This window comes from Pseudorasbora parva, chromosome 5 (assembly GCF_024679245.1).
Source record: "Pseudorasbora parva isolate DD20220531a chromosome 5, ASM2467924v1, whole genome shotgun sequence".
NCBI lineage: Eukaryota > Metazoa > Chordata > Actinopteri > Cypriniformes > Gobionidae > Pseudorasbora > Pseudorasbora parva.
The window spans coordinates 6,790,362-6,805,202 of NC_090176.1; the positions used below are offsets into that span (position 1 = coordinate 6,790,362).

The window sequence follows — 14,841 nt, forward strand, 5'->3', positions numbered from 1 at the left end:
CACTTTTCTGTCATGAAGCCTCTCAGTCACGAGTCCGACGCGGATCGATATTGTTTTTGTTTTTCTAGACCCGCAGCATAAGGTGTTTTATTGTTATTATTTTAGACTGGAGATTGGTTACCATCAGCTTAAAATAATTAAAATCCCTTGAATATTTTTAATCTACACATCAAACGTATAGATCCCTGGGAACAATCGTTGTGAAAGTGTGTTATGAGTGATTCATTTATTAACTTAAAGTCACCATGAAATCAAAATTCTTGTTTGATGATGTGTTTTCCAGAGCAGCCTGTCACTTGAGATTGCAGCAATAGCAAGAAGACGCGAAGGTTAGTAATAAAGTCCCATCCATTATTTTCCCATTCAAGAAGCCAGTTTACTTAAAAAAAGAAAGAAAGAAGACATCTTCCTTATTATGCCAATTACTTGTGAACAAACAACATCCACGGTAACACTTTGGCGCACTAATATGCATTAATTCATGCTTAACTAATTCACAGATAGTCACGAGTTAAAGGCCCACTTAAGACACTTTCATAAACGCTTATATACTCTTATGATTAAATAATAGTAAATATTATTATATCAAACTGATCAGTAAATAATGATAAGCCTAATACTCACAATAAAAGTAAGGTCATATAACACAATCCCAGAGGTAAGAAGTGGATTATCCTTCACCCTTCACTTGATTGGGATGTTCTCTTTTATTCTGGACGGCAAGGGCAGTGACTGTAACATCGAGTGTATTTTGTAGAATTAAACGTGCATTTATATCGATTTCATCAGGCTCTGAAAATTCTTGAAAATGAACACAGAGATTGACAGGGTGTTCAACGCAGCACCGTTTCTGTTTAAAAAACGTTTTATCGGGGCTGAATGCAGCCCCTCCCCCTTTTTGAAACAACCAATAGCGTTTCGTTAATATCACAGTTTGACTACTACAGCCTTTCTGTTTGGTGAAGCCAGTTTATCATCATAATCTCCTCCATTTGGCTTTGAAATGCAGCATTCTGTGCAGAATTCAAATGGGTCCGATATGTTTGTTGTCTGTTCCGACTTGCGAATATGATCCGCGCTGCGCTCTCGTGTCTGTAGTCTAACTTTAGACAGGAGCCGTTGGTGTGTGCGTTTGTGTGGGTGGGTGCTGCGGTGCGTGAAACTAACGTGAAAACTGACTCCATTCGCCTCAATTGAAAGCATATTTACACTGAATGGTTTCCCATTGCATATATAGTGTGCTTTGTGCCTTTCACCATGTAGAAATTAGTAAATGTGTGAACAACTGACTAACATCTGAGATTCATTTTAACGGAAGTTAGAGAGTGTACGTTTTGAATGCTTATATCTGCTAAATGCAAGTATTGTTATTGTTTTGGGACACACCAGCTGATTCATAACTTTAGGGCTAACTTAGTCATACACTAAAAGCTAAAAAACTTCAATTTTGGCTTTAATGGGACTTTAATGTATGACTCGTGAAGAACTAAACCATTTGTTACTGCATCAGCAACTAATGAAGACTATATATGAGTAATAGATTAAGTAATATAGTCTATGAATCGCTTTAAAGCTTAAGTACAGTTGGCTGCGTAGTCACAGTTTTCAATTGCCTAGATCAATAACTTGTGAGCTAAACACTGTTACTACACACATAAGACATATTTTCAGTCATAGTAACACAGACAAGCAGCTACAACTTACTTTCACTGAAAACCAGCACAAAATTTTTTTTTAAATGGTTTTTCATAATGATAAAATATTTTATAACTTTACTGTAATAGACATTTTCCCAAAATAAGTATTATAGTATAACTATCAGGACTAATCGGTTAAAGGGGGGGTGAAACACTCAGTTTCAGACAGTGTCATGTCAATCTTGAGTACCTATAGAGTAGCATTGCATCCTGCATATCTCCGAAAAGTCTTTATTTTTTTTATAATTATATAAGAAAGATGCGCTGTTCCGAGTCTTTCCGAAAAAAGCCGAGCGGGTGGGGGCGTATCGTGTGAGCGGAGCTAAATAATGACGTGTGCGCGCCGCTGCTATTGTGTTGAGTCGAGTGCGTCGTAAAGCTGTCTCATCCCTAACAGCGGGAAAAAAACTTTATTCAAAATAAAAATATGGCTTTTAATCAGATACAGCCATACATCTATGATCCGGAATCAGACCCAGAGGCTGCAGTTGAACAGGAGCAGCAGCAAAAACGACTAGAGCAGGACGTCTCTATGTGGTACAAGTTATACACTAACTATATAATATGCTTAGCGGCTTGTGTTATTTACATATTTATACTTGAATTATATCGTCGTATTTTTGTCTTTGAAGGTGTACATGTGGGAAGTGCAGTTGTGCACGTGTGTTTGTGTGTTTACGCGTGGTTTGTGTAGACAGTAAGCGGACTGGTTTTGCACGGCAGGCTAAGTTAGTGTTTACATAGAAAGACACGGAATAGTAGCGCATTTGAATGAAGAAGCGTGCTTATTTAGTTCAACATATTTCCCCCCTCTTTGTGTATTGTTGTTTGGAGTGCTTTTACAATACACAAACATAAAGTTACACATATAGTGGCCAGCTAAACAAATGTACACGCACTACACATCATTACTACACACACTACACACGCAAAACACAGACATTTGAATCAGTCTAACTCACCGCCTGCGGTTCTAACGTTGGGACTGCTCCATCCTTCAGCATTAGGCGATTGGGAAAAGCCGGCGTCGAGCTGGGCCTTGTTTATGAAACAGTCGGCACCGAAATGCAGCGAACAGATATAAACATTCGCGCAACTCAGTTGCTGATCCGGAAAAGCAAATTACATCCACTGTTGCCTTAACGCGGGGTTTTTTGGCAATCTGTACAGGGCTGTCTTGGTCTGGCAACCAAAAACGCACTTTTTTGGTGACATTGTTAATTTCTTGAAGTCACATCACCTGTTCAGCGCAGCCTACGAGCCAGCGCTTTGATGGGCGTAGCCTGTTACTTTCGCTCTCTCCCTCTCTCTCTCTCTCACGCTCTTACGGTAGAATTGTCCGTACGGCCCATACAAGGAAATTCCGAAATTTTAACGTCAAAGGGGACGCATGATCGGAAAAAAATTGCCGAACCTTATGACTAACCGGAAGTAGTATTTTTGACAAAGAAATACTCCATCAAACGTCCACCTTAACTTTTGAAACTTTGTCTATGTTTAGTATGGGATTCCAAGTCTTTAACAGTGTAAAAAGATCAGTATGCATGAAACAGCATTTCACCCCCCCTTTAAGTAATTCACAATTAATTCAAAACCCATAACCACACATATGACATATAACTTAACAATTAGTGGACAGTCATGTGCCTCAACAAATAAAGTCATAACATAATGATACGTTTGCAAAAGTTTAGCCAATTATTAAATCATTTTAGAGTAAAAAGATAAAACTAGACCCTTGGGGTAAGATGGGCCAGAAGGCCCTCTGAGTGTCATGTTTTTACTAGTATTATTATTTTTATTATTATTGTAATTAATGGGGTTATTATTCAGTATTTCCATTAATTAGATTAGTACATTTCAGACATCTTTGTTTTCATCAAAACCTACAGGTTAGTTGAGTGAAATCATTCATTTTGCATTTATAGTGTTGCTATTATGACATGTCTTCAGTTAAAACATGGGCGATTAAATGTGTAAATATTCATGCATATTTAAGCCACAGAATAATTTTACCTATAAGATTAATCTCTTTTACTGGGATTCTGCTTTGTCTGCCATCGGTTATTCAGTTATTCAACTACATTATATATTATATACAGTATATATATTAATAAGAATGATATCAAAAGTCATTTATATTGCAAGTCAAGTGGCGTAAAATGGCCTCTTTGAATTATTGTACATTTTGTTCTATAACAACCAAATGTTCAAATGTTTCTATTTATTTCCTATTATAACACACTGGCAGATGCACCATCATCCTGCACATGCTAAATATGTTATAATTTAAAGTTAAATGCACATTGTTCTTATAAGGGGTGCATATTTTCCTTTCTACTCAACCTTATCTAACATATTGACGTCTTGTTTGACATGACAGTGAGTCAGACAGTGACTAACGCAGCGGTGAACAGTAATGAGCTGCGCCGCTAACCTAACAACTTTTTTTCAGTAGCAAACATGCCAGTATTTCAGAGGTTTTTAAGGAAGTGTAGCATTTCCAGGAACAAACAATTTATCCATAGGTGAGGTGTGGCCAAAGACCAATCTCAAGATTTGTGCTTTATAAGCATGACAACTATTCATATTATGCATTCATATTGCCATACAGCATTTACTGCTGACCTGCATACAGATAGAATAGAAAGAAATACAGAATATACAGTTTAACAAAGAAGTTTGACCTGAAGAAAAATAATAAATAAACCTGAACTTAATAAGAAGAGCAGTTTGTGTGTGATGGTAGCATATAATGTCAAAATCTTTTTTATTTGAATCTGTTTGTTTTGTTCTGTAATTTCTGTGTTTTGTTGTGAATTCAGTGAGTGTCTTCCTGCGATAGCCACGTTTTCCTGTCTCTGTGGCATTGTTGTCTCAGCTTTGTATCAGTTTGTATATTGTTTTCAGGTATATTTTTACTTTTTATTCAATATATTGTCTTTTATGGGTTGGACAGCATTGCACGATTTTACTTTGTTGCTATGTTTGAATTTCCCAGTAAGTGTTATAATGATGTTTAGCATTTATGGTGTAATTTGAGCAAATCTGATAAGTTTGGCAGTAGTGTTGGACTCTACAAAATACTACATTTTGTATGTAAAAATGCTATGCAGTTAAATACTTTATTATTATTCCACTAACTAAAAAACAGCCCCCGACCCCAATAAAAAACATATGGTATGATGCATGGGTAAAACAATATGTGAGCTACACACCTCTATTTTGAAATAACATGAATTAAAAAAAACCTCACACATTCTTGGCCCCATAAAGAACATTTAGAGATCTCTCAAACCTAATGTTCTGCATGTAAATGTAAAAGTGTTATACGTTATGGCTGAGACTTGAATCCTTCCCATTATAAACTGACCCTAAAAGTGGATCCCTGAGCAACATTGATCATTACATTTGGACTTTAATTTCCAAGTTTAAGGTATAACTAAAAATGTGTATGTGTAAATGTAGTATACCTTCTCTAGCGTGCACTCTAGTAATGAATGGGCGCTGTCTCCTTTTTGGATCTTAAATGCGCACACCCCCAGTACAACCGTTTGGTTATGACTTCAACAAAACAATACAAAAGAATGAATAAAACAAAAACAATCTTACAAAACCAACAAAATGAAAATATACTACCGAATATACCAAAAATAAATACAATATATGAAAATAAAGAGGGAAAAAGTAAAAAAAATAACAATTCACAATAAATATATAGCCTACATATATATGTGTTAGCCTGACAAGTCAGACCCACATCAAGATGTTTGGTCTGGAAACTCACCATTGACAGCTCAATCTGAGGGGCGGATAAACGGTTGTCTTTCAAACTCCCTCTGCACGCGATAGGATAGCGCTACAACCAACCAGAGCAACGAAGGTGAAGCAGAGCTCGTTGATAGATTAAACATTCAACATATCCGGTCAGCAAAACTCAGAACACATCTTCCCTTTTTAATGCCTGGTTCAGACTACACGATATTAGCCCGAATTTGCCACGATCTGTGTGACATAAGGTGTCGTAGGGATTCGTAAACGATAATGGACGTCGGGACGCAAGAATCGATCGTTTCATCTCGTATAGTGTGTCATAGTATACGACAACCGAATCCGCGTCTGCGATAGTTCACGACATCACGACAGAAAGACTAGCATGTTTAATTTTTTTGCGGTCCTTCACGACGGGTTCTGTCACGTGTGACGCTGACCAACCGGAGAACAGACAGTTTTTGTACGCAGCTTTCAGACACAGCGAAATGCATGAGAGATGAAGGAGCGGCTAACTTTAGGTCGAATTATAAAATGGAGGAAAGGTTCGTGGAGTTGTGGCAACAGTATTCCTGCCTGTACGATGTGTCACCGACGGACTACCACAACCAAATAAGAAAAATTCTGGCGAACGATAGCGGAAGCCCTTCAGGAACCCGGTGAGTAACGTTACTGGAATGTAAGCTTAAAAGATGTTTTACAAATACGTCGTGGTGGCAAGCTTTTACTACTGGCTAATAACTAAATATTTAATATAAAAAGAACAACATTTTACCTCAAGTTCTCTTTGGAGGATTGACAGCCCATAATGTCCTCTTCCAGCAAGTCAGGAACATGTTCTTTGTAGGGTTTTCTTTTTATTTTTGCGCTTTTCTAAACATAAAACAGCCGAAACACGCTGCTTCAGACATCGTTTGTTTACACTCTTGTTTCTTAAAGTCAATGACATCACGCACGTCGTGACAACAAGCGATGATTGGTCGAGTAGCAACGTGTAGTCTGACATATTTCTAGTCCAGGACACGACAAGATTTTAGGAGTAAAAATCGCGTAATCTGACACAGTAACTATCGTAACAGACAAAAATATCTTGTAGTCTGAACCAGGCTTAAGAATGACTTCAGTGCCGCTCTTTGTTCTTTTCTCAGAGAAAAGCTTAACTCCAAGTCTTCCAGAGTTGCGGTCAAAGCTGATTCGAAAGACCGCCGCCGTTCGCCAGTTTCTGTGTTTACTAGAAGCACGCAAACGCAACTCGGCCGTCGTCATTATGGCCCCGCCCACCAACTCTATACACGATGTGATTGGCCCGGCAAGAGTTAGGCGAATACAGCTCAGAAGGGTATTGAGAGTTGCTAGAGGACACTCGCGGGCAGATTAGATTTGCTGCCGCTAGGGTGCGTCTAGATTTCTAGGCTATATATGTGTGGCCTTAGCCTTCACATTTTCCCCCGCCTAAGCATTCTCGCACGGTCAGCGAGAAAGGAAATCGGCGGCTATATTTTGGACCCCCGGACGATGCTTCACTGTAAAGAGAAAAGGTTGCATAGATAGAAACCATCGTGTCAATCGAGAATTAGCAAAATTAAACAAAATTTAAACAAAATGTAAAAAACGACAACAACTACTGATAGTTTTGCAAAACCAATAACTTAAGGTTATCACTCTAAAATTGGGTTTTCAAACGATCAACCGTGATTAATTACATCCAAAATAAAAGTTTGTGTTTACCTAATATGTTTGTGGACTGTGTTTAATCAGTATGCCTTTTATAAATACACACACACACATGCATGTATAGATTGAAGAACAATTTGTTATATTATTATATCAAATATTTAGATTTATATATAATATGATATACATAGGCCTATATCCAGTATTTTCATGCAAATATTTCTTAAATATTTACATGTATGAGTGTGTATTCAAATATACATAATAATTATACACAGTACACACACATATATTAGGTAAACTAACAAACTTTTATTATAGTTGTGATTAATTGTGATTAATCGTTTGACAGCCCTACTCCAAAACATTAGGGGAACAAAATTGGGTTTAGCAACCGGGATGCCCAATTTTTTTTACAACGAAGTGCCTAATAATCTTTAAGAAACCAAAACTAAATGTTGCGTAGTGTTATATCCAACTTATTAAAATTGACATTTTAGAATAAAATCTAAATCTCTGGTCTCTACACTTTAAAAATAAAACTTTTTTTTAGCGATGCACGATATTGGCCACCATGTCGGCATCGGCCAGTAATATCATTTTTCATGGTATCCTTTTGGACCCAATAAGAAAATGTATCCAATATATTAAAGTCGATAAATAATGAATTATTTTTGCACTGTTCGACATGATGGGTTTGAATTGCTTGAAATGTGATTTTAAATAACATCAAAAAGGAAAACACGGTACAGTGCAACATGTGCAGCACAAGTCAGTCATAAAATTGAAATTATAATGAGAATATCGTAATATCGGCCAAAATTTTACTTTGTTTCTATGTTTGTGATGTTTGTTTCTCAGCAAGTGATATATTTGTGTAAAAATGCCATACAATGTAAGACTATTATAACTTAGGCCTACTACAAAACCACATTTACATACTCTTAAATTTAAACATAAAGTTAAATTCTTTTAAAAAAATACCTTTGGCCAAAAACCGGTTTGTGCATCTGTGGCAAAAAAGGCCTCGCAGGCGTCATCTTTACTTCACGGTTTCCTGTGGATGAGATTTTAAGACCTAGATAATAGTTGTGTTATGAATGAGTTGTGTGGTTAGTTCCTTATGAGAATATGCTCTGTTAGGTTATTTTCAGAAATCTGGGAAATCTCTCAAATTGCTTTAAACTTCATATCTTGCCAGTTTTTTTGAAGCCCTTAATACAAAGCATGGCTCGTGTTTAGGAAATGTGCTTATATTGCTTGTATGTGGATATAGTCTGTATTCCCTGGATCTGGATCTTGTCAGGATGGTCATGATAGTAGTTTTTTTTTAGCTTAGGCCCTGATCGTACAGTATTTTGCTATCAGGTCGAGGTTGTCCTGTTCACAGGTTCCCCAGCAGCAGAGCCAGGTCATCTGCTTAAAGCAGGCGTTTGATATCTGGGTCATGAAGAGTGAAGAACGGGCGGTTCGAAACAGGAGAGGTTATGCCAGTTCATATGTGGATAGTAAACGTGGTTGGGTTGTTTAACGCATCTTCTTTCAGTTCTCCTCAGCATCGGAAATGATCATTTACTCACCCTCATGCTGTCCCCTTGACTTACTTTCTTCAGAAAAACACAAACAAAGATGTTTGACAGTTAAAACCTGTGTGGTTTTTCAAGCGTCAACTGAGCGGCACCCATTCAATGGCTTTATATGGGCTCACAGAGAGGGATTATGGTCCTTACATTTTTAGTTTGTGTGTACGTGATTCATATTGGGGATGGCATGAGGATGAGTAAATGATAAGAGAATTTTCATTTTGAGGCGAACTAAGCCTTTAAGGGGCAAATGTTGGACCCTCGTAAGGGCAATTTTCTTAAATTACCTTATTAAATGTATGTGTGTTGTCTTTTATTTCAAATACATTCACCAGTGGGTTAATGAGAAAATAACAAAAACTAAGACTTTATTCAGCGTTGTCTTCTCTTCCGGGTTTGTTTTCTAAGTTTGTAACGGTTATGGATCAGCTTATGGATTCATGATTCGGATCGCCAATGTCATGTGATTTCAGCAGTTTGACACGTGATCCGAATCATGAATCAATTCACTGATTCACAACCGTTTGAATCTTTATTTGAGGATTGAAAACAAACCCGGAAGAGAAGACAATGCTGAATAAAGTCGTAGTTTTTGTTATTTTTGGACCCAAATGTATTTCCGATGCTTCAAGAGACTCTAATTAACCCACTGATGTCTCATATGGACTACTGTGATGATGTTTTTATTCCCTTTCTGGACATGGACAGTATAGTGTGCATTCACTTAGATATGCTCTCGGACTAAATATAAAATATCTTAAACTGTGTTTGAAGATGAACGGAGGTCTTACAGGTGTGGAACGACATTAGGGTGAGGAGTTAATGACACAAATTTCATTTTTGGGTCAACTAACCCTTTAACATTTTTCGTTTGGTGACTTTTATTGAAATGTTGACATATCAGCTTTACTCCAACAGCATTGTGTCCTACAGCAGAGCCTCTGTGTTTGTCTGTGAGCAGGAGATGGAGTTTCAGCAGATGCTGTTTCGGGTACAGGAGGCCCTCTCGCCCGATGAGTTGCAGGACATGGTTTTCCTGTGCTCCGAACTCCTCACTCTTAAAGACCTCAGCACTGTGACCTCCGGCAGGGAACTCTTCCTTCTTCTGGAGAAGCGGGACCTGCTGTCCTCGGAGGATCCATCTCTGCTTCTGGAGCTACTCAGGATCATGAAGCGGAACAACCTGATCCGGCTGCACTTTGATGCTTTTCCGCAAGCCAACGACACGGCATATCCTCAACATATCTCCACATACAGGTGAGGATTCAGCTGTTTGTATTCAGACCTTATTTGGAGCAGCGCCATGACGGGTGTGAAAGCGAGGCTGAGAGGGATCACTGTGTTTTCAGTGGCATTCGCTGTAGAAAGCTCATAGATCACTTATAATCTTCTACTGCTCATGATGTCTGGAGTTTTTTGTCTACCAAAATTACTTGGAAAGGTATTTATGCAGTGTTTCTATAAATAAGAGTACAACCCATTGAAGAGATGTACGTCTATCCCTCACAGCCTCGCTTTCATTCCCGATGGCGCAGCTGTGAATAAGGTCTATAGAGGCGTGTTTGGTGACAGAGTGTGTTCAGGACATACATTCAGGAATGTTGACCAGGAAAATGTCTACTATCCAAAAAGCACTTGTAATATTTAAAGGGATAGTTCACCCAAAAATGAAAAAAAATATTTACTCATGCTCAAGCCATCCTAGGAGTATATGGCATTCTTCTTTCAGACAAATACAATTGGAGCTATATTAATAAATTATCCTGGCTCTTCCCAACTTTATAATGGTAGTGAGCCTTGAGTGAGCTTTATAATGGGAGTGGTGAACACAATCCACTGTGCTGACGCCGGCTAAAACTCTCTAGGTCAAAAAAGAAGCCATATCTAAACAAGATCCAGAAGCACAGGCATTTCTCTGAGCTAAGGCTCATTTAAAATGGACCGTGGCAAAGTGGAAAACTGTTCTGTCGTCGAATGAATCAAAAAGTTATTTTTGAAAAATTGGGGCAACCCAAGTTGTTATCGGCGCTCAGTTCAGAAGCTGCATCTCTGATGATATGGGGTTCATGAGTGTGTGTGGCATGGGCAGCTTACACATCTGGAAAGGCACCATCAATGCTGAAAGGTATATCCAAGTTCTAGAAGAACATCTGCTCCATCCAGACGTCGCCTCTTTCAGGGAAGACCTTGCATTTTCCAACATGACAATGTCAGACCACATACTGCATCAATTACAACATCATGGCTGCGTAGAAGAAGGATCCGGCACTGAAATGGCCAGCCTGCAGTCCAGATCTTTCACCTTTAGAAAACATTTGGCGCATCATAAAGAGGAAGATGCGACAAAGAAGACCTAAGACAGTTGAGCAACTAGAAGCCTGCATTAGACAAGAATGGGGCAACATTCCTATTCATAAACATGAGCAGCTTGTCTCCTCAGTCCCCAGACGTTTGCAGACTGATATAAAAAGAAGAGGGGATGACACACAGTGGTGAACATGGCCCTGTCCCAACTTTTCTGAGATGTGTTGATGGCATGTAATTTAAAATCAACTTATTTTCCCCATAAAATGACACATTTTCTCAATTTAAACTGATTTGATATGTCATCTATGGTGTGTTCTGAATAAAATATTGAAATTTGAAACTTCCACATTATTGCATGCTTTGCATTGCATTTGTACAGTGTCCCAACTTTTATCTATCTATCTATCTATCTATCTATCTATCTATCTATCTATCTATCTATCTATCTATCTATCTATCTATCTATCTATCTATCTATCTATCTATCTATCTATCTATCTATCTATCTATCTATCTATCTATCTATCTATCTATCTATCTATCTATCTATCTATCTATCTATCTATCTATCTATCTATCTATCTATCTATCTATCTATCTATCTATCTATCTATCTATCTCCGTCCGTCCGTCCGTCCATCCCTCTGTCTGTCAAATCATGCTAGAATCATGTGATACAACCCTGGCTCAAGGGAAGCAACATAAAAGGTCACAAAGACCAAAGTCTGCCAATAAAAAATAAAGCTTATGGAATTATAAAAGAAAAGGAGACTGTATAAATGACTGTATAAATGACAACACTGTTACTGCAGTGCTGGCTGCAAGACCAGAGAGAGAGCGAATGAGCATGTGTCCTGGATTTAAAATGGCTCCCTTCAGGTATCATCAATTAACCAGTTGGCCACAGGTGAGTTACAGGCAACTGTGACCACAAATTAGAACTGGTAATACAGGGAACTAGACAAAGACAAACAATAGGACACGTCACCCTTAAAATGTTGCTATTGGATAACCTATGGCAACATCGAGCTTGTACATAAAGCATAAACAAACACAAGCACTTCCGACCATCCACCAAAACATTCTCCTTCCCACAAATATGGTGGAATGTAAGATCATCTCTGCAAAAACAGGCTCCACCGCATTAAGCACTGGTTAGAGATTCTCATAATGTGGAGGAACACTACAAGATAATGATCAGAGTAAACAATAAGTGTGACACTGGATGACACATTCACATCAAAATGATTCCGAGCAAGATTAAGAGCCAACACTTCCTTCTCAATAGTAGGTTTGGGCTTCTGATGGATATCACATTTCTTTGAAAAATATTACAGGATGCTTAATTCCTACTGAATTTTCCTGAAGAACAGAATCCACACCAATATCCACAGATAGCTTAAATGATCTGTTGAAATCAGGGGCAGCAAGACCTTTATCACCAGCTAAATCATTCCCTAGAGGAAAAGGACGCACCCGATGGGCTAGGAATCTGGGAACAAAGTGCCACAACAACATCCCCAGAGACATAACTTAACATGTTATGTAAAGGCATAGACAAAGATCCTCCACCAAAACCATGCACATTCTTAAGCCGACAACGAACATGGTCATGTAAACGCGCTAACCCGTTTTTTCTTTTATCGGAGAAAGGTCAGAAACGACTTAAGCATAAACCGGTCGGGACGGGTAGTTTTTTTGCCTCTTACACCGATTTTGCGCTGCATTAACCTGCTTCCTGTCGGCTTATTGAAGTGCGCGTGTGTGATAGGTGAAAAAAAAAGTGTAATGTGTAAACGTTTAAACGTGCTCATTACCTCTGAACCTTGAGCTGACTTTCCATTAAAGGACAAGACAACGCGTAGAATCATTGACTGAAAAGCTCCAGTGTCTCTATAATCTTGATGGCTTGCCTTTATTCAGGATCAGAACACACACACACACACACACACACACACACACACACACACACACACACACACACACAAATGATGATGAGCCACCTAACTCAACATTAATAACTGAGGATGCCAGAGCGGATGTCTGAATCTGCGATGAGTTGGCCTGGTCTCTTACAATAAAAACGCACCCTTTCTGAAATCGAGCTGTCATTGGTCTTCTTCTTGGCAGGTGATGAGGCAAAGGGCACAGGCTTTACAAACTGGGCCTCAAACGCTGGGCCTGTTTGTCACCAAAATTGAGCTTATGGATTAAATCAAACTCATCTGCCAAGACTGCAACTTATTCTAAAGTCACTGCCTTCTGCTCATTCAAATAAACAGACTCAACGTCAGTTAATTCCTCAAGCAAAATGAGTTGTCTAAGATGTTCCCTACTTTCCACCTTCTGAGATGTACACCACTGATTAAACTGATTCTCCATCGTTTTGCAAACTCAACATACGTAAGTGTTGTGAACAAGTTTAATACAGCTGCTTTAACCTCATCATAACTAGACTCTACTCAAGGCTTAGAGCGGAAGGAGCTTCCTGAGCTTCACCCACCTAGATGCTTTGTACAAACAAACACAGGTCTTGTGGTTGATGTGCTCCTCACACGCTCAAAATGAGAAAAATAGCTCTCATCATCTTAGTAAGAAAAAAGAAAGCACTGACCTAATATTCATCTGGTGTGTCACAATCAGCTTTCTAGTTTAGTCAGGGCACTGAAACGGCCCACAATTCATTGCATAACCTAAGGTGCATCGATGCTCACTATATGAGGTTTTTATTAACAAAGTTCGGGAGGAGAAACTCACTCAGATAATTGACACAGGTTTGAGAGCACTCAGCTAATCCTGCTTATTACACGGCTACTAGACTCAAATAAATTAGACACAAAATATTGTCTCAAGATTAAATATTTTATTAGCTCTTACGCAAAGCTTCCGCGAAGAAAAACAGTTCCAGACTGCTTTAAGCCTTTATCTATTGCTGCTAAATGTTGAAAATGAATGCTGAAAGGGTTAGTTCACCCAAAAATGAAACCAAGCCTATGATTTACTCACCCTCAAGTCATTATAGGTGTTTATGACATTCTTCTGTCAGACAAATACAATAGGAGTTATATTTAAAAAGTCCAGGCTAACGTTAATCCCAGTTGTAGTTGTGTTTGAAGTCCATAAAAAATGCAGCTGTCCGTCAAATAACGTGCTCCACACGACTCCGATGGGTTAACAGAGCCTTCTGATTCGAATCGATGCGTTTGTGTGAGAAAAATATCCATATTTAAGACTTTATAAAGGAAACCCGCCTTGAAGTCTTCCATTGTAACCCACGGCTGTTTAAGCCACAAGATGGCGCCAGAGTTAAGCATAGAAGTAGTATCGGTCAAGATAACTCGCAGTACCCGGATGAGCGGTGTGTGTTATCTGGAAATAACATAGCGCTGGAATGCGCGATTGACCAATCAGAATCAAGTATTTCACAGAGCCGTGTAATAAGACGATGTAACGTTGATATAAGTGGTTACCCGGATTTAGACCCACGAATATTGTATTTATTTAAAGCATTCAAAGACAAATTTGATTTATGTATTTCACTGTCAGGAAACGTTCACGTCAATATCCATGGGTCACAGGATCTTTGATAAGTTGTAAGGAACACTATATATCGAGTCCAATCTTTAGTTTTAACTGAAACATGTTTGTTTTACTCGCGTTTTCACAGTTTCCCTATTAAACGTGTAGTATGCAACTTTTGGCCACTAGGGGTCACTCATTCAAAATAATAACAACAGACGTACTTTGATGACGTCGGGAAAGTGCGTGGGCTCATGGGAGTTGTTGTCATTATTGCCACTGTCAACCAG

At 38.5% G+C, this 14,841-nt stretch overlaps 1 protein-coding gene across 2 annotated transcripts in view; it reads left to right on the forward strand.

Moving 5' to 3' along the window:
* The first annotated feature begins 281 nt into the window (after nucleotides 1-281).
* Nucleotides 282-14,841, forward strand: part of casp10 (caspase 10, apoptosis-related cysteine peptidase) — a 33,546-nt gene continuing 18,986 nt past the window's right edge. The window contains exons 1-2 of one of the 2 annotated variants that reach the window (XM_067443122.1): nucleotides 282-329; nucleotides 9,687-9,982. In XM_067443122.1, the coding sequence (XP_067299223.1) occupies nucleotides 9,690-9,982 (293 nt within the window). In that variant the 5' untranslated portion in view covers nucleotides 282-329; nucleotides 9,687-9,689. Of the gene's footprint in view, nucleotides 330-5,908; nucleotides 6,128-9,686; nucleotides 9,983-14,841 lie in introns of those variants that run through there. The other variant, XM_067443123.1, reaches the window with a different exon arrangement.